The following is a 27880-nucleotide window of genomic DNA, read 5'->3' as shown; positions in this document are numbered from 1 at the left end:
GGCTGTGTAAGGGCTATTTGACCAAGAAGGAGAGTGATGGGGTGCTACGCCAGATGACCTGACCTGAACCCAATCGAGATGGTTTGGGGTGAGCTGGACCGCAGAGTGAAGGCAAAAGGGCCAACAAGTGCTAAGCATCTCTGGAAACGCCTTCAAGATTGTTGGAAGACCATTTCCGGTGACTACCTCTTGAAGCTCATCAAGAGAATGCCAAGAGTGTGCAAAGCAGTCATCAAAGCAAAAGGTGGCTACTTTGAAGAACCTAGAATATAAGACATATTTTCAGTTGTTTCATACTTTTTTGCTGAGTATAAAATTCCACATGTGTTAATTCATAGTTTTGATGCCTTCAGTGTGAATGTACAATTTTCATAGTCATGAAAATACAGAAAAATCTTTAAATGAGAATGTGTGTCCAAACTTTTGGTCTGTACTGTACCAGAATTGGGGGTGAGGGGAGCCATGCATACTAGTATTGGGGGTGATGGGTGCCATGCATAGCCGGATTGGGAGTGAGGGGTGCCATGCATACCCGGATTGGGGGTGAGGGGTGCCATTCATACCAAGATAGGGATGAGGGCAGAACAAATACCAGGATGGGGGCAGCACAAATACCAGGATAGGGGCAGCACTATACCAGCATGGGAGACCATATCCCAATAAAAATGCTCACCACCCGGGTGTAGAACGGGCTCAATAGCTAGTTTATATATATAAATGTGGACATACACCCTGTAAAGCGTGCAACTATGTTAATAAAACCGACAAATTTGAAGAAAATCTAATGGGACAACAATTTGCAATACACAATTTCATCAATTGTAACACTATAGGGGTCATCTATTTAATAGAGTGTATAGAGAGTTAATTACAATATGTGGGATGGACGTCAGTTCCGCTATAAACCTGTATTAGAAGACATTTATCTGACGCAATCAATCCCACAGCATTAAACCTGTCTATGGTTTCAAGACACTTTTCACAAAAACATAAAGGGGATATCAGATCCTTCAGATATTAGGAATAGAAAAGGTTTATAAACCATTAAGAGGTTTAGATATGAAAAGAAAAATCTTAAATAGAAAGTCATATTGGATATTAAAATTACACACTAGAGCCCCACAGGGAATGAACATCAGACAGGATTAATATTACAGTGCAATTAATTGTATTTGTCTTTGATTTCCAGTGATTTTATTGAATGTCTCATGCATGAGTTGTATTTGTGTATTCTCTTTTACTTCCATACAATACAGGGTTAAATTGTCTGAGAAGTGCTCAGTAATTAATGGACACCCAGGAAAGGGAAGGATATAAAAGTATCACAGAGACTCACATGTTGTAAATCAGGAATAAGCATTGGTTTGGTATGTGGGCACTTGGTGGTATGCCATCACAACAGTTTTTATGAATTCACAATAAATGTGAGGTTTTAACAATATAGACAATGCTGGAGAATCCATCTCTCCTCCTTTCTCTACTTGAACCTTGAAATGTCCCTGACCAGGGCGGCTCCATGCGGTGATCTTCAGACAAGGTGCATTGAATAAACAGTGAGCTGACCTCCCTCTCCATTTTCCCATTATATCCATATTTTCCCTATAGTGATGAATATTTATTTTTGCTAAAACTGTGATATTTTCACTTTAAAACTTTTTTAAACCTTTTTTTATAAACATTTTTAAACAACTCTCATTAGTGCGATCATACAACACAGAAGCCTCTGATTGCTCAGGTGATGCACTGTACTACTGTAGTGCCGTGTATTATTACTGCCTGTGCAATAGTAATGTCCCCATACACATGAGATAAGTGTTGACTGATCGGTCATTTGGTAGACGGCTATCTCTCCAGACTCCTCCATACACACAAATATTCCAGCTTTCCTGTGGTCTGTATGAGAGAGTCACCACCAGACTCCTCTAGCGGAGGATTATCTACAGGAAGAACAAACATTTTAGCCTCTGAAATTCAGGATCCCAGATCCTTCTCTGCCCTGACATCATCTGTCGGGAGGCCCCCAAATACATTATATAGTTGACCAAACCCCCCGAAATCAGTGCTTTCATGCAGCTTTAGTCTAATGTGTCTGGGGGCGTTAAAAGGTAATTTATTGAATGCCACCTCTGGCCCGGCCTAATAGACTTTCGTACATTGCAGGCCCAGGCACCATTATTATTATTATTATTATTATTAATTTATATAGCGCCATTGATTCCATGGCGCTGTACATAAGGGGTTACATACAAAATGAGAATATCACTACAGTAGACAAACTAACAAAGATAGACTGGTACGGGGGGAAGAGGACCCTGCCCTTGCGGGCTTACATTCTACGGGACATTAGTATTGTAGGAACTAGTCAGCCCCATACTATTGAGCACTTGGGGGAGGAGGGGCATTCAGCCAAACTCTGTCACACCTTCTTAGATGCCATGTTTGCTTTTTGCAGGAGCAAGTGGTTAAACTGCCAGGGATTTTATTGCAGCTGCAACTGTGCCAGCCTTGCAGTGTACATCTATGTTCTGGTGTCCAAAAGAGTTCATATAAGAACAAAAACAAATGTTTAACGTGTTAAAAATGACAATGTGTCTTCTGCTTTTTGCATGTTTTTTTTTTTACAAGAATTGCTGGTGACAGTTTTCTTTTGAAACATTTTAATATCTGCTTTTTTCTGGTTTTTTTTCTTGTAACATAGGAAAGCCTAAGGCCAGAAGTAAACCCCATAATACACTGTATATGTAGACTTTAGTATCAAATCATTTCTGTCCACGGTGTTTGTGCAAACAAAACAGCTTTTATAAAAGCCTCAAACTTCTGTGTGTGAATCAGACTTGAGATCTAACTTGATAGAAGATTACAGTCTGGGGAAGACGGGAAACATTCATATAGACGACCGGTGGTGATGTAGTCAGTGAAGAACTCTGGCCAAATATGGTTTTTGAGCCATAGTAGAACATGTTGCCTCATCATGAAGTAGTTATTTCTCATGTTGCTTGTAATGAATATCTCCTGCAGAATTGCTAATGCCAATTCCAGTGTCGGAAAATGAGATGAGAATTAGCGTTATGGAAGGTGAGTGTCAGGAACTCACAAAGAGACGACACTGGGGAGATCACACAATCTCTCACCGGTGCCGTCACTCTGTCAAAATATGTGTATATGCCTCTGTATGGTCACTGTCAGCTTCACGATAACCCAATTATTATTATTCGCTGCCACCACCGTCCAGATTTGAAATATAATACAGGCCTGGTCGGACGCCTGCGTTCTGGTATATGGCTTCGGGGGAGGGAACGATTACAGAAAAAAAGAAACAGGACTATTACATTTTATATTTAATCCAAAAGGAAGGCAGTGTTATGAAAAATATACAAGGATTTTACAAAGGGGACAATACAGTACAGAATATACAGTTACACAATAAAAACAGGATTAAAGAAGACTTGCGTACTAGCCAGATCGCAGAGACAATTCTGTTTAGCTGAAGGGAGGCGCCCCACTTATTGATTTGACTGTTATCGAACAAGATCCATTTATTATAGTCTCTATACCCCCCTGGCAACGAATACTCATCCATCCTCCGTGGATTCTTTTATGCCTAAGGGGAGACCTGCCCACACAGTACCTGGGATGACATTACGTGGGCTGGTCTCCAGTCTCCATATTTTTATTAGAATATCTGGCTTTTGCGATAATTTATCGTTGGATAACTTATCGTTGGTTATTACTTCCGGAAACCCGGAAGTAATACCATTTTTTCCGTTACCTTCCTTTAGAGACCACACATGACATAGTTGCGGTCTGTTATTTTGTTACTTTTGCACCCCAGCTACCAAGAGGGGCTCACAGCTGCGAAAAAATAAGCATATTGTTCCTTGGCTGACTCTGCCACTAAAAATATGGGGCCCATTATTAGCGGAGCTATGGAACTTCCAACATTCCATATTTCATATCAGCTCCGGACATCCTGGAGTTTGTGTTAAACCCTTTTGAAGCCTAAATGAGTTTTCCTTCAAACTCTGCCCCTGATGGAAGGTGTCAGTCTATCCCATGTCTGTGCTAAGAGGAGATGCATTCGTATGTTAAGTGGGTCAGTAGCACCTTTTGTGCTGCATTTGTCTACAAGTGACTTCTGCTGTGTGTGTTAAATTGCATGGAAACAGTTGGCCCAAATGGTGGATAAAGGAGGGGTGAGAGGGAAATGGGGTTTGGGACTAATTGTTATTATCTTCTCAATATTTCCCTGACCGTGGGTCTATGAGAAACGTATTAAGCTGCAGACTCCGAGAAAGAAATTGCTTATTATCTATGGCCTAAAATATATAGGTTTTATTACTAGATGTAAAGAAAAAACTAAATACTGTCAAATAATAAATCTCCTCATATGTTTCCCCTCGTTATCTCCAATGGTTGTATTATTACACAGGATTTTTATGATGTTACATCGGCTCATCATCTTCTCATTCAGGTCTCTACAATATCGGATCCTCTCAGTGAAGATCTTCTATATAACACAATTTTCCTGATTTCCCCATCAAAGATGGATATGGACAGAGACAAGATGGTGGAGAGGATATTACACCTCACCCTAGAGATCCTCTTCCGGCTTACTGGAGAGGTGAGACATTCTGATGACGTCACATTACATCATTCTTATCTATGGGAATAACAGATGGACAGAACTGAAGAGGTGAGGACTCTGGAAATGTCTGGAGGGAGATTTATGAATGTGTCTCTCCATAACCAGGATTACACAGTAGTGAAGAAAACCTCTAGTGAGCGCCATCAGGTCCATGTGTCTGAGGGATGGGAAAGAACCCTGAGCCCATTCACGGGGCCTTCATCTCAAGCCTTGATACATGATGACATCAATGACCAGAAGATCCTAGAACTCACCTACAAGATGATTGAGCTGCTGACTGGAGAGGTGACACTGCTGGGACATTATATAGCAACACTATGAAGGGATCGGGGAGATGACTGTATCATTGTATGTGTCAGGTTCCTATAAGGTGTCAGGATGTCGCTGTCTATTTCTCCATGGAGGAGTGGGAGTATTTAGAAGGACACAAAGATCTGTACAGGGACGTCATGATGGAGGTTCCCCAGCCCCTCACATCACCAGGTAATAGGACTAAATACACACGGCCTATAATTATCTGTATGTAAAGAATGAATTCAGTCCCTGGATGTGTTTCCTCCAGATCTATCCAGTAAGAGGACAACACCAGAGAGATGTCCCCGTCCTCTTCTTCCACATGACTGTAAACTAGAAGATCCCAATGTTCCTCAGGATCATCAGGTAGATGGAGAGAAGGTGTCATGAGATCTCCCCTATGATGTGTAGACGGCTGTAAAGGTCTTGTGCTCAGTCATGTTTTATCCACCAGTATTATATGTTTTATACTTGTGTAATGAGAACGGTGGAGATGGCAGGATTAGAGCCGATCATACATGTGACTTCTCCATCTACTTTTATATTTGTTTCAGGGTGAAGATCTGATCCATATTAATACTACAGAGACATATGTGAGGGGTGATGAGCGGTGTAAAGAGGAGATTCCTACATATGACCACCCAGGTGAGTAGTAACCACTAAATACACAGAAGTCACAGATTCTTCTTAGTCACCAGCTGTGGCTGCTTTATCGGTGGTGTAGTCCGGCTGTGTCACAATTGTGTGATCACCATTTTGCCGCTAGACCACAACATTCTCCTCCGTTCAAAAATGTTCAATTTACTTTGTGTAATTGTAAAAGCCCTTTTCTATATAACTTACAACCTGGAGAATACCCCTACCCCCTGGGATTAGGAGACGCTGACCGTTACCTGCCCAGATCTGTAAACTACAAAGCCAAATGACAGCGTACGTAGAATGTGCTGACAAGTGAGAAAATCACTTGAAGAAAAATATTATGATGGGCCTGTAAGAGAAAGCGGAGGGTAATGATGCTGTTGGCTTCCTAGAACCCTGATATCTTATTGGATGAATCTACCTTCTCTCCCTTCTGTGCGGCTGAATGTGCTCATATGGTCCCTACAAGACCAGGTCCAGTCTTTCTGGCCAAACTTCACTTTTATTATCGACAACATTAAATGTGCAGTGAGGGCCAAGTGTGAATTTCTGTCCAATAACAACAGAGTTTCCCTTTATCCTGAGTTTTCAATATCTTTTAAAACCAACTAACTTCAAACAGGATTGCAATAAACTATACAAAAAACATTACTCCTGTGCCATGATATATCTCTAAGCTGTGCATGGCTGATGGCTGTAATATACATCTTTACCAGTACGTCCATCATAACGGCACGACAGGAGTTAAGTCCTCTGTTCCTCTAGGGACAGGAAACACATGAGAGGTTAAAAGCCCCCCATCACACCCTCAGTATGTTTTTCCTGTCCCTAGCAGGACAGGACGCTATGGAGAGGTTCTCCGAAGATAAGAAGTTACCTGAGAGCCAGGGGGATTGGGGGGGTCTGAGAACTCTCCCCTTCCTTCGGTCCAGAGGCTCCATGCTGATACTCCTTTGCGGGGTCCCTCAGCCAGAAGACCGCCGCTTGCCGCTGTATCCCCCGGACAGGGGGCTCTGAGCGTTGCGCTATCCCACCGGCTGAGGGGCCGGCGTGCGCTCCACGGAGGAGCGCGGTGTATGGCTTCCGGCGGGAGGCGGAGTGATCAAGGAACATCCGCTTTGGGGCCGGCGTGCGTTCCAGGGTGGAACGCACGCCGAGCACGGCGCGAGACTTCCGGCCGGGAGGCGGAGTCAGAAGAGCGGACTTCTGCTTTGGCCAGCGTGCGTTCCAGGGTGGAGCGCACGCCGCTTCTCCCTTCCGGCATTGAGAAGAGGCTTCGGCATCCAGTACGCACAGGTGCCCGGAGGCAGTGGTGAGCCTCCAGGTCATTAAGAATAACAATTATCGTTGGGGCGTGGCTACCACCTGGATCAGGTAAGACCCTATAAAAGGGTACACCTCAGCCACACACACACACTGACACCATGGAAGCTAATCCTTCACGGTCAGAGGCCCCTTCAGAGTCCCTGGGCAGTGTGAGTACAGCCTTAGGCCCTTCTCTGGATAAATCAGAGTATTCTAGGACAGGGTTTTATAGTAAATCTCCGGTGTCCTTTTATATTTTTTTATGGATTAGGAGAGGGCAACCCAGAGGTCTGGACCTTCTTCCAAGAAATCAAGACGATGTATAGACTGCAACACAAAGCTTCAGGACTCATATAAAAAGCGGCTGTGTAAAAAATGTATAGCCGAGGTCCTAAAGGAAGAAAAAACTTCCTTTTTGACGGATATAAGATCTGATACGTGAGGAGGTCCAGAGTACAGTCTCGAGCCTCATGCCTTCCCGTACACAGCCGTCACCCCAAATAGTTCAGCCCTCTCCTCGCCAGAAAAGACCTAGGTGGGAGAGGGAAGAGGCGTCTGAGGAAGGAGAATATTCAGATTCCGCATCAGAGCACAGTCTAGAAGAGGATGAGGATCGCTTCTCTCAGTTACCCTCACAAGAGAGAAAGAAATAGGTCTTCTCTACGGAACATACGGATGAGCTGTTAAGGTCCGTCAGGCATACTATGAACTTAGAGGACACTCAGGTCTCCCATTCCAGACAAGATGAAATGTTCGCAGGTCTGAGAACTCAGAGAAATAGTGTTCCCTGTAAATGAGCATTTAAAATCAATGATTATGGAGGAATGGGAAGAAGTGGAGAAAAGACTCATTGTGCCAAGAGACTTTAAATCCCGTCTTCCTTTCAATCCGGAGGACATCAAACTTTGGGAGGAAATCCCTAAAGTAGATGTTCCAATAGCGAAAGTGGCTAAGAAAACATCCATCCCCTTTGAGGACTCTTCTTGCCTCAAGGACGCAATGGATAGGAAGGCAGAGAGCATGCTCAAGAGGAGTTGGGAGGCCTCAGCAGCCATAATTAAGTCAAATATCGCTGCCACTTCAGTGGCAAGATCCATGTGCCTTTGGTTAGACGAGCTGTCAGATCAAATTAGGTCGGACTCCCCTGTAGAGATGCTATCAGACTCTCTTCCCATGTTAAAGCTGGCAACTCAATTCATGGCTCATGCCTCGGCCAAATCAGTCAGATTCGCAGCTAGATGTAGCGTATTATCTAATACAGCTAGACGGGCGATATGGCTAAAGACGTGGTTGGGGGATAGCCACTCAAAGAATAAATTGTGCTCAATCCCCTTTTCGGGTGCTCGGGTCTTTGGTCCAGTGTTGGACGAGATCCTAGAAAGAGCATCGGACAAGAAAAAAGGATTTAGGGTTAAAAGATACCAGCCCTTTCGTGGACCCCGTCGATCCCATAAACGTGATTACAGGGGTAAGGGGGAGATGGTCTTACAGGAAGGGAGGAAAGGACAGAGCAGATCAGGTCACCTCTGGGGCCCCAGCTAGACCATGACACCATTGGAGTAGGGGGCAGGCTTCTTTTCTTTCAGGACAAGTGGGCGTCCATTAAAAAAAACAATGGATCCTGCGTTCCTTAGGGGAAGGTTTCAAAATAGACTTCTCCCATACCCCCCCTCGTCGTTTCCAAATCACTCGTCCTCGCTCCCCCGTAGATCTCAAAAGTCTATGGCAGGATATATTAGTCCTTCAATCCCTACACGTGGTGAAACAGGTCCCCCCTTCAGAGCAGGGTTTAGGCCATTATTCCTCCCTCTTCTCGGTGTTAAAACCCTCGGGCAAACGCCGTACGGTTATAAACCTCAAGCCCTTAAACCAGTGGGTGGAATACAAAAGGTTCAAAATGGTAACTATAAAAACCAGCATTCCATTGATAGAGAAGGGATCGGTAATGTGCACCCTAGACCTCAAGGATGCATATTACCATGTTACAATTCACCCAAGTCACCAGCAATACCTAAGGTTCGCTCTAGAGCAGGAAGGCACAGTACACCACTTTCAGTTCACTTGCCTACCCTTCGGTCTATCCTCGGCCCCCTGAATATTCACAAAGGTTATGACAGAAGTAGCGGCCTTCTTAAGAACACAGGGGATTATAATCATCCCTTACCTGGACGATATATTGAGTCAGAGTCTCTTCTTCTCAGTCAACAAGAGCATACGATCGAAACCCTGGAATATTTGGGGTGGAACATCAATTGGGGAAAATCAAGCCTCCATCCAAGTACTACAAAAGTATTTCTAGGGGTACTCTTAGATTCCAGTCTTCAAAAGTCCTCCTTGCCCCAGGAGAAAAGAGAAAAAATAAAACTGGAAATTTACAACTTTGAGAAACGGAAGACCACCTCAATCAGATACGCCATGCGGATCTTAGGACTGATGACCTCATGCATTCCAAGCATGAAATGGGCACAGGCCCATTCAAGGCCGTTACAGAAGTCGATCCTGTCAGTTTGGAACAGACGACCATCGGGGTTAGACAAGAAAATGAGACTGTCAAGAGAGCTAAAAAACTCCCTTTCCTGGTGGACAGACCTTTCAAACTTGGAAAACGCAGTAGACTGGATCCTTCTTCCTTCAATCCAGATCCATACGGATGCCAGCCAAAAAGGCTGGGGAGCAAGCATAGGAAACAGACATCTACAAGGGATGTGGCCCAAGGAGATACAACACAGGTCGTCAAATTTCAGAGAGCTAAAGGCGGTCCGGGAGACTCTTCAAAGATGCCAGCATTTGCTCAGAGGAAATCATATAAAAATTTTCTCAGACAACAGCACCACCATCGCTTTTCTTCGTAGACAAGGAGGTCCAAGAGGAAAATGGTTACAATCCTTGGCGTCAAGAATTTTCTACTGGGCGGAGAGAAATGTCCTTTCAATATCGGCTATTCATCTAAGGGGGTCCGAAAATGTGGTAGCAGACTTTCTCAGCAGAGCAAGAGTTGGTTCCTCAGATTGGGTGCTGAATCCGGAGGTGTTTCATCAAAACATTCAACGATGGGGCACCCCGTTCATAGACCTGTTCGCAACAAGGAAAAACAGGAAGCTGCAGCGCTTTTTTTTTCCTTGGACCCAGCCGACAGCCCAGAAGGAATAGATGCCCTTTCTCAATCGTGGGGGACCAAACTGGTGTACGCCTTTCCTCCAGTCCCTCTCATCTCAAGAGTACTAAGGAAAATCCAACAGGAGAGGGGAGCTCTTATTCTGATAGCGCCCTACTGGCCCAAAAAGAGCTGGTTCCCTCTGCTACACAGGATGGCGGTGGATCACCCATTCAGACTCCCAGCCAGGAGAGATCTTCTATTGCAGGGTCCCTTGTTACATCCGAACATCCAATTCCTCCAATTGATAGCATGGAACCTGAGAGGCGGATCCTAGCCTCTAAGGGCCTTTCTCATCGGGTAATTACAACTCTACAAGCCTGTAGGAAACCAGTAACGTCAGCCATCTATACTAGGATTTGGAAACAGTTCTGTAGCTTTGCAGGTCAGTCTGTGGGAAATTCGCCTCACCCCAATATTCCAACGTTATTGGATTTCCTCCAAGAGGGATTTGATAAGGGTCTGAGGCCAAATACGTTAAAAGTTCATATCTCGGCCCTAAGTGCTTTTTTGGACTACTCCTTAATAGACCACCCATGGATATCAAGGTTCATAAAAGCAACTTCTCGTTTAAAACCCACGATAAGGAGTCTAGTACCGCCATGGGATCTGAACCTGGTGTTGAGGGCTTTATGTAAGCCTCCCTTTGAACCCCTAGAAGAAACATCAGTAGACCTGCTTTCTATGAAATCAGCCTTTCTTGTGGCAGTTACTACAGCGAAACGGGTAGGCGAGATCCAGGCCCTCTCAGTTCTGGACCCATACCTTAAGATTCTGGAAGACAGATTGGTTCTTAAATTGGACCCCTCCTTTCTCCCTAAGGTGGTGTCCAGTTCGAACCTGAATCAAGAGATAATACTGCCGTCTTTCTGCCAGTCCCCCAAAAATGAAAAGGAAAAATCCTTCCATACCTTGGACGTCAGGAGGGCAATTGTTCGGTATATAGAAATCACAGCCCCCTCCCCAGTTTTGTGTTCCTAATCAGAACCCATTTTTCAAATCTGACGTGTGTCACTTTATGTGGTGATAATTTGGAATTCTTCACAAAGGATAATAGGAAACAAATGGACCTTACAAATAATATTCCAACTTCTTTTGAATCCGACAATCCCCTATATACGGTTGTACACTACTGTCTGGGCACATGGCAGGTTAAGAAGGGAAGAAGCGCCATTTAGCTATTAGGAATGCAGATTTTGCTGGAATAGTTTGCAGACACAATGTATTGGGGGCACTAGTCATGGTCACCTGGAAGATCAAAAGATGGCCACCACGAATAGGCTTGGCACGATCTACCCTGTTTACAGATTTCACAAATTACTTTGCTCATCACCCTTTAACCCCTCTACATAGATCTGTTCTTACACAGAGACCCCTAGGCTTGGGCCACGGTGTTACCTGCTGTTCTGTGGCGTGAGATGGGAAGAAGAATAGTCAAGTGGCCGGGTCAGAACCAGGAGGTCAAAGAAAATACAAAATCAGAAGACACAAGATTAGTCAGTAAACGGGCCGAGGTCACAACAGGAAACAAATACACAAGCCTGGAGCTGAGCACAGAGGACTGAACCAGAGGAGAACAAGGCTGTATCTGGCAGCTTCTGGCAATATGCTTCCAGCTTTAGTAGGGTGCGGTGCTCTCCAGTTGGCTGAAGCAGGGAGCAGATTACTCCAGCTGGACAGCACACACACCCATACTGCCAGACTGGATGGTACTACTGGTCCCAGGCACCCTAATCTTAGTGGCTGGACAGAGCCTGCGCCCCCCAGAGCTTCTGATTCTGACATCTCCTCCATCACCAGCGCCGCCTGCAGGATGAATAAGGCGGCTCCTGGTGAGAGAAGCAGATGTAAGAGGAGATGAAGCAGAAGGAGAAGCTGACGACCCAGAGGAGATGGGACACACCTTTTGCAGAAGCCCTAATATGACAAAATGTCAGAATATCAGAGCAGTAGAAATCCCCATAAAGTGACTCCATTTTGGAAATTATAACCCTCAGTGAAATAATCTATAGGAGTAGTGACTATTTTGACTCCACAGTCACTTTTCAGAAATTAGCACGCAGTGGATGTTGGAGAGTGAAAATTGTTAATATACCATTTTATTACCCAACACATAGTGCCCAGATTGTGCTCCGTAAATTAAGTGAGTTGTTGTCACTATATCAATGCCAAATACATGGAGGCTAAATGTGGTTTGGACACACTGCAAGGCTCAGAAGCGAGGGGGAGATCTGACTTTGGGAGAGCGGATATTGCTGGATTGGTTTATGGAAGCCATGTTGCTTTTCAAGAGCATTTGATCCACTAATAATGTGGAAACCTCTGTTTTTCCACTGACAGATGATGGACCTGAGTGGGGACTTGTTTTTTTGTGAGATGAATAGAAGTTTTTATTGGTATTATTTTCGCCTACATAACATTGGTGGCTTTTTATTCCATATTTTGGAGGCAGAATGAATAAACAGTTGAACACTACGATCCACTGGTTCATCCTATGAGGTTTTCTATTAGACTGTGAACTGTCATTGTCCTGGTGAATAATTGCATTTTTTATATAACTTGCCTTTTTTACGGACAGTTTAACACTAGGACTACTGGACTCGTGACCCCGCCTAGAACTACTGAAAGGAGTCATTTTGACTCCTTGCTTGTTTTCGTTTATTTTTAGAGTTTCATTTGTGGTTATTTATTAATAATTATATTTTTTGTAATGTATTATTATTGTGAGATCCAACAGTAATGCTTTTGATTGTTTTTTTTCTGCTTTTCTTATTTTTCTACAGAAAATAACAATAATTATAATACACGTTTTTCAAACATTTTTTTTTATTCAAGTGCACACATATAGACAACAACTGAAGAACAAAAAGCAGAGAAAATGTAGGTGGAGGAGCATAAAAATGAAAATATGGCGCAGAATTCACCTTCTAAACATTTGGTGTTTCGCATTTTAGGCATTGCCTTTGATTTATGGCAGTACATTGCCCACACAAAGACTTACCACAAGTCTTACAATTTCCGACAGATCTATTTTTCTTGCACTTTTCTTTGATCTGGCAAAATTTTGTTTGAACCATCACTTCTGAGCATGTAGAAACTTGGGACGTGGAACCCTTTTCCCTATCTGTGACATAAGGACCACTCAACTCTCTCACAAGCGTTTGCAAAAATGCCTTGCGTGACATTTTTTGGTGGGTAATCTCCTTGAATATTATCCATGCATTTATACCCGCAAAGTCTAAGGCATTTTCAAATGCATGAACAGGCCATCTCCTTGTGCATGTTCTTGTGGTATATTTTCGTGCCATCTGATCCACTACATCTACTCCATATTTTGTTTCATTGTAAAACTTTACCGTTTCTGGAGTTTTTTTTAGCGGAATCAGACGCAACAACAACATCTGGATGGACGGAACTCAAAATGACAACATTTTTGTTGGGCTTTCCTTGATATACTGTAAGTGTAAAATTGTCTTCATTTCTAAACCCTTTAGTGTTGTACAATTCCTCTTTCATGGATTTTATTTCTTTAGGCACTTCTCGTCTTATCTTGTTCAGTGTTCCCACGATGGTTGTTCCTTTGCTTTTTAGCTGTTTAGCTAATTTTACTGAAGTAAAATAATTATCGGTTGTAACATTGCGACCTTTTTTCAAAAACGGGTCCAATAACTTCATTACCACATGGTCAGCTAAACGGTCCTCAGCACGGCGTGTGTCATCTTTGCCTAGATAAGGGAAGCCATTTGCCAGATATTTGCTCCTCTTATCAACAGCTAGCCAATATTTGTGGCCATATTTATCTGGTTTGGAAGGCATGTACTGCGTGAATGGACACCTAGTTTTGCTTGGGAAAAGTTGCTCATCCACCGTTATGTATGGGCCAGGTTTGTAACACGCAATACAATTTTCAATAAACCTGTCCCACACAGTAGAAAATAGAGCAAACTTGTCCGTTTGCAGTCTCTCCGATCGAGTAGATTTCTCATCAAATCTGAGAAACCTCATAATTTCAACAAAGCGGTCCCTAGACATTGTCGCTTTGCAAAACGGTATTCCCCAGTCATTACACTAAATACTGCTAATCGAGTGACGGTTCGTGCCAGATATTCCACGAGCATAGAATATCGCAATGAATGCATCTAGCTCCTCATCAGATAGAGTAAACTGTAAATTATTGTTCCTGCATGCTTCTGCAAGCGTACAGTTCTTTATATGTGTCAATATATATGAATCAAAAAATAAACGCCATGCGCTCAAAGGACTATCGATAATGATATTTCTTCTGGCGTATCCTGTAGGGCCAGGTGCTTCTCGAAGAATATTTTGGCTGTCACGCCTACCAGGCAAGTGTTCTCCAATTTCAACAGGTTTCCATTGAATACCATCCGCTGAAACTAGTATTCCTTCAGATTCGCCTTCTCTGGTGTTTGTTGTTGCATTACCTTCGCCGCCATCGTTATCTGTTGTTCTTTCATTTCTGGGACGTTTTGCTGATTTTTTCTGTCCACGACCAGGAGGATGGTCACGAGGCAACATAACTGCATGAGCCCGATCCCCAGTTGATGTGCTTGGAATATCTGTAAAAAAGTTGATGAATATTTAGAATTTTTGTTTTGTAAGGGTCCATGCACACTGGCTGGATTAGCGGCGGAATATCCGACCGGATATTCTCACCACAATCCGGCCCGTACCTGCCCGCTCAGGTACAGAGCGAAGTTTCATACCTGAAGCTCCGCTCCGAACCCCAGGCTGGAGCCGCTGTCTGGGACGGAGCCGTGCTCGCGCGTAAGCAAGAGCTGCTCTGTCCCTGACAGCGGCTCCAGCCCGGGGTTTGGAGCGGAGCTTCAGGCATGAGCGGGCAGGTACGGCCTGTATTGCGGCAAGAATATCCAGATGGCTATTCAGCCAGAATTCTGCTAGTGTGCACAGGCCCTAACTCAGTGTGTGGAAGAACAAATAAATACACATAACTACTTACCTTCTGGATTTGTTCCTTCTGAGTCTTCAGATTCACTTGATATGTTCTGAGGAATGAAATCTTCATCACTGTCAGAATCAAATACATGTTCCTGCAATTCGGATTCCGATTCATCCTCCGGTATGGATTGCAAAGTAGCCAGAATATCCTGAGGCTTTATCAAACGTCTTCTCTCCATATTCCTCACAAATTCCATAATTCTATATAGTTCCCTGCTGAAAAATAGAAATGAAATGAAAACTAAAAGAAATAATAACTGTTCTGCCACCTTCAAAAGTAGGTGGGCTGAATCAGTTGACAGACAGCTAAACTATTTCATAACAATTCATACCTGTATGAGTCTTCAGAGCTCGTATGTCTGCGTCTGTTCTCTTTGTCTCTTCAGCTGAACTGAAAGTAAAGTTACTATCCAGAATACTGTCTCCTGCTAGGACCTTAGAAAAACACCACCCTTCATTAGCATAAGATAAGAGCCTAGAGTAAACAAGCTATTTTGTTCAGCATTACACAGTAATACAAGCAGGTAAAACACAAGGAAAATGTGAAAAGTTGACATGTAAATTGAACTACATCTATATGAACATCAGGGTAAGTAAGACAGAGTGAAAAAATTATGCACAAAACTTTATAGCAACATTTAGTGACAAAAGGACCTCAAAATATAGTAGGGAGTCAAAATGACTCCCTTCAGTAGTTCTTGGTAAATTTTGAAAAAAACGCGCAAATTTTTCACCAAAATTATTTATTCTCACAAAATCTTTTTTCACATCATATTTGAGGAAAAGTCACCGAGTTTCAAGCCGGAATTCTGAAAAATGTAATCACAGAAGAGAAATAAAAAACGAAAGGAGTCAAAATGACTCCATCAGTAGTTCTAGTGTTAAGATTGATTCGTGCTGCTCTGTCATGTAATTTTTTCCTTTGTAATTCATTTCCCTGTAAACCTTCTACTGAAATATCTGGATCTTGTGTGTCTTGTACAAATGATGTGGAGGTATTATCTTCACTTTTACTATTTAATCTTGTACTTACAGAAACCTTTTTTATGTCTTGGTGTAATTTGGACAATAACTTTGTCCGAGTATCAATTTGATCCAATTGTTCAATATGTTCTGCCAAAATCAAACAATTTGGACAATCAAAGTAATCCCCGTCAGCGTCTTGTGTCTCACTCAGTATGACTGGTCTCTTGTGTGTCCACCTGTTTGTCAGTATGAGTGATGTCCTGTGTGATAATCCATGCTTTCTGTGTGTCAGTTTTTTCAAAAAGCAAATTATTGTACTCACGGACCATATGCATCACATTTTGAAGTTTTCTCTGTAACTTTTTTACAGAAAAAAAACTTTTATCAATACTAAGATTCTCTGCTTCACATTGGCTATACAAACTAGACCATAATTGTGCATCTGTATGACTATGAACAAACTTAAATTGTATGTTACTTTTTTAAGAATAGTCATGAATAAAATCCATTTCTCACCTATGGAATGGCTTTTCCTCTCCTGGATTGATCCAACCGTCAATGGATGGTCCTTTGTGGCTTTTCTGTGTTCCGCAGACCTCCACGTGGTTGTATGCTTTGGAGACACTCCTCAACGTCCTGTAGATTCCGTCTGATCCTTGTGAATGTATGAAATTCCTAAGACTTGTACAAGTAGATTTTTAGCACAAACTCTCTCCACCCCCCTTTGTACAAGGAGAAGGATTCCACACAAAAATAGCACAAAAAAAATCAGAACTGGCTGTGGCTCGCCATTAAGGTTAGAAAAATTAAGACTTCCTTATTTTAGGTAAGGACACGGTGAAGATAGAAGAAAAGCAATATTGAGTTGTGCGGATAAAACAAAAGCTATTTAATGTTCATTCAAAAGTGATTACAAAAATGGAAAAATAGTTCATAGCACACAAAAGAAGTATCAGGTTAAAAAGAGAAAGGAAGCAATTATAAGTTCTTACGTATCCATCCAGTCTTAGAATCATGAGATGATCCGTGGTGGAGATTCTCAAGGTATGAGGTATCTACTCTCCATACAACTGTCTCTGCTTATATACCATCTTGCCCCATAGACATACATTGGAGACTATTTTTACAGTTTTATAACCCAATATGGCAACTTGCTGATATATTAGTAGCTTCTCCATATTAAGAAAAACTAGTAATGGAATATGTATTTTGACTACGTGCACAATTACCTCATGTTGACATATTTTAAACATATGGCTAATGATCATTAGTTATCTCCAAATAACCCATATTGACAAGAGCCCTATAGGTTTGACATATAGAACAGGTGTCTCTGCCAAGATCTTCAAAATATCCCCTCAGTCTTTTTCTGAAAATATTTAAACCTAAGCATGATTCGGACCAAAGCTTATGTTTTTTTTTATCATAAGAGATTAATCGGCTTTCTGTGGCAACTTTGCTTCCATATGCCCCATGCAGCTTGATTAATTGCAGAGATCATATGGGACGAAACATTTTGTACAGTTTTATTGTAAAGTGACATAAGTTTCTTTTGGCTGAGGGTCTGACTGGTGGTACCCCCACTGTTCCATAGGACAGGCTCTGGAAGAGGTCATGCTACATATTTTACAGAGGGGTAAAAATACTCCTCTTAGCAATTTTGATGAGTATGTTTAGCCAATATGATTTGCAGTAACCCAAATCTATAGTACATGGATAGGTATACATAATACTAAAATCTCACTATTAAGGGAAACTGTATCGTATAAACAAAGCTTACAAATGGTCCTCATTAAATATTTCAAACTGCAACCCATCCTTTTCATGTGTCAGGGAGGGTTGCAGACTTAAGAAACAGCTCAAGAAATGCAACAATTGTGAGAGGAGCAGCGCGGGGTAATTGTTGAACAACCATACGTCACTCGGCCACTGGGCAGGGCTGTGACATGAGAACAAATATAACCTCCCCGCTGACTGAGCACAACAGGGTTTTTTTCTCTCCAGACTCAGTTCTACATGCTCAGTCCGTCGCCATTCCCTGTTGTAACGCCATCAGGCAGACAGAGCAGAACGGGTATACAGTTAAGCATAGAGGAGGATGAAGCAGAAGAAAAACCCCTGTTGTGCTCAGTCAGCGGGAGGATTTATTTTTTATCATGTCACAGCCCTGCTCTTTGGCTACCTGAGGTTTGTTTGTTCATGACGCCGCTTCTCTGAAAGTTGAGACACTTCTCAAGCTGTGTTTCTTCATTCTGCAACCCATCCTGACACGTGACTGGGACAGACTGCACTCTGAAATATGTGACAAAGGCCATCTTTATGACATTGCTGGAGAACCCCTGGAGAACAGTTTTATTGTTTTGGCATATTTGAATGCTGTATCACCCCATGCATTAAAAGGAGAACAAAGAACTAGTTTGAAGGCTGCAATTAGTTATCACCTAATCCTTAACCCCGTCATGACATTTGACATACCTATACATCATGGTCGGATGGGGTTTCTGACTGATGTTGTATAGGTACGACATGGCTATCATGCGTGGCACAGAAGCTGTGACAGCGTGATCGCTGCCGGGGTCTTGGCTACATGATAGCCAAGCCACAATTCTCATAGCCAGGTGCAGTGCCTGCACCTAGTGGTTTAACCCACTAAATGCTGCGATCGATATCAATCGCAATATTTAGTAGGCTAGGAGAGGTAAGGGATTCCCTCTTCTGTCCAATCATTGCCCCCAGAATGTCATCGAGAGGGCCCTATGGTTATCAAATCAACCCGAGGTCGTCATGATGACATCCAGTCTGCCAGCAACAGTGGTCTGCTTAGATGATGCCAGTAGCATGGGTAACTATCCTCCTAAACGTGCCTCCCTTGGGCTATAAGCCTACAATTTTAAGTGGGCAGGTAGAAACCAACACTAATTAAAAGCACCCTTGGGCTGATGGGTGGAGTGCAGAGTCAGAAAAGGAGGCAGTCAAAACTCCATGGTAAACTGCAAGAAAACAAAAAACCTGACCAGCACCTCCATATAGTGTGAACAGGTGCACGCTGCAATGACGGCATAACATATAATAAGAAAGCACAGTAGCACACTGTAAGGGCCAAGACACATGCAAACACTGAGAACATAAGAGCTAAACTGCATTATTGCTAAATAAAATGTACTTACAAAAAATTAAGGTTCTTAGGCTTGTAGCCTAAAAGAAGCATGTTTAGGAGGATAGTTACCCATCATGCGGAGGTCACCTTGCAGTGGTTGATGGGCATACATAAATTTGCCAATTTATGTGCTAAGAACCTTCATTTTTTTGTAAGATGCCAGTAGCATGGTGTAAGAGGCTTATGTCAGTGTAACACTGGTGTGATGCATTGCAGTGATGGTACATAAAATTCTGTGACACTCCTCTGGTGTCAATATGATCACTACACCCATAGATGTCTTCATTGAGAGTTGTCGTTTATAAATGGGATCACTTAAGGGGGGGGGGGGTCTATGAAAGAGTTAAGCTAGCACCAGGACTCGTTCATCCAGAGCAGACGTCCTCAGGAGAGATTTGCTGCAGGATCAGCCTAGGGTCAGCGGTGCTAATACCCAGAGTCCATGTATATGCAGTAAGTGAATAGAAGAATGGTAGCACTCACCATAGGTATGTGGGATCTGCAATCTTTATTTGGATAGACATAAAGGAGAACTGGTGCAGGAGGAGTGCGGGGAAGAACGTTACTGGACTGCGGCCATTTCACGTTTAATTGCGCTTCTATAGGTCCACTGTACATTATACGGATGTAGACCCGTAGAAGCAAAATCAAGCGTGAAACGTCCGTAGTCCAGTAACGTTCTCCCCCGCACTCCTCCTGCACCGCTGTTCCTTTATGTCTTTATCCAAATAAATATTGCAGATCCCGCATACTTATGGTGAGTGCTACCATTCTTCTATTCACTTAAGGGGGATTCTGCTGTTCTGGAACCTCAGGGGCTCTGCCAATGTGACATGGCACCCACAAACCATAACAGAAAAATCTGCACTGTAAAATGGTGTTCCTTCCCTTCTGAGCTACGCACTGTGCCTCAAAAGTAGTTTTTGACCACGTATGGGGTATTGACGTATTCAGGAGAAATTGCATAATAAATTGTATTGTTTGTTTTCTCCAATTACAAACTTAGGGCCAAAGTAACATTTTAGTGGAAAAATGGTTATATTTCTTTTGCTCAGCTCAATGTTATACAATTCTGTGAGTCGCCTGAGGGTTAAAAATGCTCACTACTCCCTTAGTTGAATTCCTCTAGAGGTGTAGTTTCCAAAATGGGGGCACCTGAGGGGGTTTCTGCTGTTTTGGCATGTCAGCGGCTCTTCAAATGAGACATGGTGTCCGCTACCTATTCCAGCCAAAATGGCGTCCCTTCCCTTCAGAGCCGTGCAATGTGTTAGTTTTCCACCACATAAGGGTTAACAGCTTACTCAGGAGAAATTGCACAACCAATTTTGGAGTCGATTTTCTCCTGTAACTTTTGTGAAAATAAAAAAATTGGGGCTAAAACAACATTTTTGTGGGGAAAATTAGGTTTTTTTTATTTTCACGGCTCATGAAGCACCTTGGGGTTCAAGGTGCTCACCACACATTGGAAAAATGAGAAATTGATGATAAACTTTTAACCCTTCTAGCTTCCTAACATAAAAAATTATGTTTCAATAATGGTGTTGATGTAAAGTAGACATGTGGGAAATGTTATTTATTAACTATTTTGTGTCGCAGAACTCTTAGGTTTAATGGCATAAAAATGAAAAATTTGAAAATTGTGAAACTTTCTCCAAATTTCTGATATTTTCACAAATAAAAGCAAAAAATATCGTCCTAAATTGACCACTAACATGAAGAACAATTTGTCAAGAAAACTCAATCTCAGAATCACTGGGATCCACTGAAGCTCCAGAGTTATTACCTCATAAAGTGATACTGCTCAGGAAGGTGAACAAACAGGCTCTGGGGAGAAAGGTTTAATAGGACTTAGAGGAGGAACCGGTCCAGAAAGCAGAAGATCCATCAAGTACCTGCCACATACAGTATTCTGTGATAGAACTAGGAGATGAATAATGGCGTTGTGTGAGGACTTCTCTGGGCTTCTGTTCTTCATCCTGCAGTCGTCTGAATGGATCTAATGTGGACGGGAACCAGCTAAGCCGCATTCTGTCCACAGCTGTTACCTCACTGTTCACACCACACAATACCCCAAAAGAGTCTCCGTGCTGAAGGGGTTAATGCCCCCTGCGCCCAGTAATGAGGAATCTCCACATACCTCCACCTGCAGAGCCGGTGGAGAAACTTCTCTGCAGTCAGTGACATTTCCGGCATTATTTGCCCCTCACTACTGGCACAATTACCCCGCGCCGCCTTTTCTACAGTTTTATGTGTGGAATGTAACGTGGGATTTTCCTGCTTGGAGACAAATAGACGACACATGAGGTGATTATCACCAGTTACCGGACGTCTACTATATGGCGGCATATGATTGTGCTATCCACTCCATACCAGGAGCTAAAAGGCAGAAATCTCGTATGTTTAACCCCTTCCAGGGAGGGCGGCCTTGAAAAACTATATTCAGAAGAGTCCGGCTAAGGGCTCATACCCACATGTGTGAACAAAAAAATTCCGTATTCTGGACCGAAAAAACGGAAGAGTTCCATGCGATTTTCATGAGAGGAAAATGCGATTTTTTGCACCTAGCATCCGTATGACATCCGTATGCGTTTTTTTTCTCTGCAACTATTATTCTGCCATCATTTACAAGACCATTTACAGTGTTCTGTGCTACAGAATGATAATGTATCCATAAAAATTGGATGGCATATGGCTGGTCCCATTGACTTGCATTGGTGAGTCTCATCCGATATACGCAGTATGCTGCGATTTTTTTCTCAGTCCGATTTCAGCTGAGAAAAAAAAATCACAGATGAGATGTACCTCATAGATTAACATTGATCAGAGTGCAATCCGATTTATTATCGGATTGCTCTAGTCTGTTTTTCTTGCATTGGGCTCATACTCATCTGCGTGAAAAACGGATGAGTGCAATCCGATAAAAAATTGGATCGCACTCTGATCAATGTTAATCTATGAGTCCCTGCTCATCTGCACAAAAAATCGAAGCATGCTGCAATTTGCCACATATATCGGACAAGACTCGCCAATGCAAGTCAATGGGCGCGAGAAAAAAAACGGATGGCACATGGACCATCCATATGGCATCCAATTTTTACGGATAGATTACTATTCTGTAGCATATAACACTGTAAATGATTATCGAATAATAGTTGCAGAGAAAGCAAAACGCATTGCATACGGATGTCATATGGATGCTAGGTGCGAAAAATTGCATTGTCCTCATGAAAATCGCATGACACTCATCCGATTTTCCGGTCCATATATCGAAACGTTTTTTACACACATATGGGTATGAGCCCTAAGGGTCATATACGGCCATCCACCTCTCCAGTCACAGAGGGGTGGGTAAAGATCTTAGGCAGCGCATTCAGGATGTGCAGGAAGGTTTACCTATGAACAAGCTTTATGTACTGCCCTCTTTACGTGTAGATCTTTTTGATGAAGAACATGATTCCTTTTTAGCTAGGCACGCGGGTTCGTCTGCCACTTGGAGATCTCTTTCTAGGTCCTTTTGGTGGCAGAATGCTCTTAAGGATATTGGAGAGTATGTTTGGAAATGCAAAGTCTGTTCCAAGGCTAAAGCCTCTCATCAAGCTCAGTGTGTTATCTCTTCCCTAACGATGTTTCGTTGCAGCCCTGGACCCACTTGTCCATGGACTTTGTCAATGATTTGCTTAACTCTGGTGGTATTACTGTCGTGTGGGTGGTGGTGGAACATTTGAGCAAAAAGGTTCTTTTGGTCCTGCTTCAAAAGTTGCCAACTGCTAGGATCTTAGCAACTTTGTTCATTTCTCATAGATTAAATTTCATGGTGTTCCCAAAAATATAATTTTTGATTCAGCGGTTCAATTTCTGGCTAGTTTTTGCTCCAGATTGGGTAATAAGCTGCTTTTTTCTCTCAGTTTTTATATCGAGACTAATGGTCAACCAGAAGGATGAACCAGGAAATAGAGCAGTATTAGTGATGTTTTGTCTCCTCTAATCAGGAAGACTGGGTGGAATCTCTGCCCCTTATCAAGAGTGCTCTAAATAACCGTTCCTCAAAGGCTACCGGGACCTTGCCTTTTTTTAGCTGCTGTAGTTTTAATCTAGAGTTTGGGAATATTTCAGGATTACAATCATCCCTGCCAGTGGAGGAGAGATTTTGTCCCAATTAATTAAGGTCTGGAGGGAGGACAAAAGGGATTTTTTGGTAGCTAGTGACCAGGCCAAAAGTGGTGCTAACTGCAGACGTAGGAAAGCTTCTATCTTTAGGGTGGGGGATTTTGTGTGGTTGCCCTCAAAATATCTGCGCTTAAAGGTCACATATAGAAAGTTTGCACCTAAATTTGTAGGTCCTTATAAAATTATTACAAATTTAAATCATGTGACAGTTAAGTTGCAACTTCTTATTACCTGGAAAATCATAATTCTTTCCATTTTTCTCTTTTAAAAAAATTTGAGGGGACCTCAAGACATAAATAAGGTGGATTTGGAAGGGTGTCGGGAGTATGAGGTAGAGCGAGTTCTTAGTTCCAGGTGGGTCAGGCGCTGTCTGCACTATCTCGTTAAGTGGAAATATTATGGTCCTTAAGGTAGCTCCCAAGTTAATATGGGGGATCTTCCTGCGATCAGATAAACAGATTATTGGGTGGGGCTGGGGAAAACCCAGCAGTCATGGTACACATTGGTACCAATGACAAAGTTAGAGGAAGGTGGAAGGTCACAGGGAATTAGGAGAGAAGTTGAAGTACAGGACCTCTAAGGTAGTGTTTGCAGAAATACAGCCGATTCCACTAGCGTCACTAGAAAGTTAGCGGGAACTTAAGGAGATAAATAAGTGGCAGGATAAAGGGTTTGGGTTCATGGAGAACTGGGCCTACTTCTGCTGGCTACAGGCTCTACGATAGGGACAGGCTGCACCTCAACTGGGGGGGTGCAGATGTGCTGCAGTGAAAAATGGTCAGATGGATGGAGGAGCTTTTAAACTGGGATCTGGGGGGAGGGAGGTTTTTTGTGAAAATATGGGGATAGAGTAGACAGAGAGAGAGACAGTAGGGGTCAATGAGGATTTAGGGGGCTGGGACATTCAAGGAAAGTAAGGAGGCAAGAAGGAGTAATAAATAGTTAATAGTATTAAATGTCTGCTGGCAAATGCAAGAGGTCTTGCAAACAAAATTAATGAATTAGAGACTCTTAATGTCAGCCACAGATTACGATGTGGTGGGCATTACGGAAACCTGGCTGGCAAGTCACGACTGAGTGATAAACAGAGGATTACACTACATTCAAAAGGTTAGGAAAGATAAAAAGGTAGAGGGGTGGGTATTTTCATTAAATCCAACTTAAGACCTGTGCTAAATGACGACATTGGAGGGGAGCTTCGACAATGTAGAGTCAGTATGGGTAAATGTACAAGGAAATGCCAATAATGTAACGCTGTTAATTGGAATTTGCTACAAGCCTTCTAATATAGCTGAACATGTAGAGGATGAAATGCTGCAACAAAAACAAGTCATGGTCAAAGTGTTGGCTCCCTTGATATTGTTCCAGAAAATGACGTAATTCTCCCAGAAAATTATTGCAATTACACATATTTTGTTATACATGTTTATTTCCTTTATGTGTATGTGAATAACACAAAAAAAAACAGATAAAAAAAGGCAAAGTGAACATAATTTCACACAAAACCAGAAAAAATGGACCGGTCAAAATTGTTGGCACCTTTTCTCAAAATTGTGGGGTGTGGGTAAACAACTTCGTTTCAAGCATGTGAAACTCGTTCATACTCAATTGTGGCAAGTAACAGGTGTGGGCAACATGAAAATCACACCTGAAACCAGATAAAAAGGGAGAAGTTGATTCAATCTTTGCATTGTGTGCAAGCGTGTGCCATACTAAGCATGGAGGACAGAAAGAGAAGAAGAGAACTGTTTGAGGACTTGAGAACCAAAATTGTTCTAATCTTGAAATTCTTGATATTTTTCAAGTCCATCTCCAGAGATCCGGATGTTCCTTTGTCCATGGTGCACAACATAATCAATACATTTACAACCCATGTCACTGTAGCTAATCTCCCTGGATGTGGACAGAAGAAAAACTGACGAAAGGGTAGTCCAGATGGTGAATAAGTAGCCCCACCAAAGTTCCAAAGAAATTCAAGCTGTCTTGCATGCTCAGGGTGCTTCAGTGCCAACGTGAACCAGCCGTCAACATTTGAATTAAATGAAACGCTATGGCAGGAGAATAAGGCGGACCCCACAGCTGACACAGAGGCATACAAAAGCTACACTGCAGTTTGCCAAAATGTACATGAGTAAGCTAAAACCCTTTCTGGGGAAGCGTCTTGTGGACAGAGGAGACCAATATAGAGCTTTTCGGTAAAAGCACATCGTTCTACTGTTTAAACAGAACGAAGCATGCAAAGAAAAGATCACAGTAACTACAGTGGAATATGGTGGAGGTTCAAAGATGTTTTGGAGTGGTTTTACTGCCTCTGGCATTGGGTGCCTTCACTGTGTGCAAGTCATCATGAAATCTGAAGATTACCAAAGGATTTTGTGTGGCAATGTAGTGCCTAGTCTCAGAAAGCTGGGTTTGCGTTCTAGGTCATGGGTTGCCAGCATGGCAATGACCCCAAACATACATCAAGAAACACCCAGAAATGGATGGAAACAAAGTGCTGGAGAGTTGTGAAGTGACCGCCAATGAGCTTGGATCTAAATCCCATTGAACACCTGTGGAGAGATCTTAAAATTGCTGTTTGGAGAAAAATATTAAAATTTGAGAGTCTTCAGTAGTTGATACCTTTGGCTAACTGAAAAGATGGTAAATTGCAAAATTTCAAGACTACTCAGGTCTCTTTTCAGACACAGTATAACACAAAATCTGAAGTGTCATATATTTATACACAACAGGGCACAGGAATAATGCAATAGATAAGACAAGTTGCGTGAAGCAGAACTATTAGCATGGGAGAGGGAGAAGCAGTTGTGGCCATGAATATTGGAACAGTTCATTGATAAGGAGTGTGAAAGTTTTATTGTCCTGTGATTGAGGTCTGGTCCATGATTGTGACGCCCAAAACGGTCTGAGGAGCACGTTTCTTAGTTGACATAAATCCATGTGACACATTAACTCCTGATCTGTGAGTGTGTCAAAGATTGTCATAAGTTTGTAATTCCACATTTTTCTGTCTCTCTGAGATTTGAAGTTCCCTTTTAATACAAGTAATTTCATGTCCATGATGCTGTGATCAGGGATAAAAAATGTTTGGCCACAGGTAGATCTATTCTTTTTTCTTTTATTGTGTGGCGATGAAAATTCATCCTTGTTCTAAGTTTTTGCCCTGTCTCCCCTATGTACAGACCGCCAGCTGGACATTTGGTACATATAATTAAGTACACTACATTAGAAGTGATGAAGCTGAAAGTACCTGGGATCTTGTGGTTGTCTCCTGATTTGAGTTGGGAATCCTTATCTTGTCAGTGGTCATTATAAATAGACAGGTTTTACATTTTTTTCTGGCTGCAGGGAAAAGTTCCTGTAGCTGTTGGAGAGGACAGGGAGTTTCTGATAATGATGCTTCTTAGATTTGGGGGCTGCCTAAATCACAGAAGTGCTGGGTCTGGAAATATAGATTGTAATCAGCATCTTTTTGTAATAATGGTTGTAATTTCCATGCAGCTCCCATTAGCATCTCCAGATTTGGATTGTAGGTGACTACTAGAGACACCAGATTGCTTTCTTGTTTAGTTTTGAAATGTAGGAGATGATTCCATAATATTATGGTGGCTCTTGCAATCTGGTTTACAATTGTTCTTGTATGGTAGCTCTCGTTCAAAAAGGCCTTTCTGAGGCCACCAAGGTGTTAATTTCAGTACAGGAGTAGTTGAGTGTTAAGTTGATGGTGAGATGAAATTGATTAAAGTGTTCATGGAACGTCTTAAGCTGTTGCTGAGATTCTGTCCAGATGATTAAAATATCGTCAATGTAACAGTAGTAGGCAAGAGTCCTGATGGGACATGAGGACAAGAAGTCACTATAAAGCTTGGCCACAAAAAGATTTGCGTACTATGGAGCCATTTTACTTCCCATTTCTGTACCAGTCTCCTGTAGATAAATGTTATCAAATTCAAATAATTGTGGGTGAGGATGAATTTTGTAAGTTTCACCGCAAAGGTGAAACAATCCTCCTTGTCTGTTTTCTTTCCCTCCCAGTACCTTTTCATTCTAACAATGTTAGGTTTCTGGGAGATTATACTTGTTCCTTTTATTTTTGGTTCTCATTAGCTTGCCTTCTGTGCCCTATATGAATGTGTCTTAGTTTCTCACTCAGGGTTTTCATATCTTCACACTTTTCTTTCCCCTTGTTGACAGTGTATTGCTGCCCCCCCCCCCTCCCCCCCTGATTCCTCAGGAGGTAAGAGAAACTCCTCAACGACTTATTAGGGAGTTAGGTCTGAGGTGTTATTTTTAGTTGTGCAGCTAGGGCCTGTCTGTACAGAGACTAATTGGGTGTAGTTGCTGCATTCTTCCCTGTGTGGGTTCTCTGGTGGCTATCAAGATGCGCTTTCTGGTTAAAAGATTTCCCAAATTTTGAACATGAAAAATGCTTCTCTGCCCGACTCTCCTGAATCTCTTTTGCTCTTTATGATTCCAACTAGTCTCACCAAATACAAAAGGTCTTTAGTAAGCTACCTTATATAGGCTGCTAAGAATATCATTCCTCGTCACTGGAAAAGTACTTCTCCACCTACTC

At 42.4% G+C, this 27880-nt stretch overlaps 1 protein-coding gene across 1 annotated transcript in view; it reads left to right on the top strand.

Moving 5' to 3' along the window:
• The window catches only part of LOC141192458 (uncharacterized), a 118461-nt gene that overhangs the window by 10492 nt on the left and 80089 nt on the right, over positions 1 to 27880 (top strand). The window contains exons 2-6 of the mRNA XM_073661991.1: positions 4472 to 4621; positions 4751 to 4930; positions 5005 to 5128; positions 5208 to 5305; positions 5494 to 5584. Coding sequence (XP_073518092.1) covers positions 4544 to 4621; positions 4751 to 4930; positions 5005 to 5128; positions 5208 to 5305; positions 5494 to 5584 — 571 coding nt within the window. The 5' untranslated portion in view covers positions 4472 to 4543. The remainder of the gene's footprint in view (positions 1 to 4471; positions 4622 to 4750; positions 4931 to 5004; positions 5129 to 5207; positions 5306 to 5493; positions 5585 to 27880) is intronic.

This window comes from Phyllobates terribilis, unplaced genomic scaffold, assembly GCF_046119375.1.
Source record: "Phyllobates terribilis strain yellow unplaced genomic scaffold, ASM4611937v1 Scaffold_61__1_contigs__length_8056638, whole genome shotgun sequence".
Classification (NCBI taxonomy): domain Eukaryota; kingdom Metazoa; phylum Chordata; class Amphibia; order Anura; family Dendrobatidae; genus Phyllobates; species Phyllobates terribilis.
The sequence above is the reverse complement of the archived record's forward strand: the minus strand, read 5'-3'. Positions and strand labels throughout refer to the sequence as shown.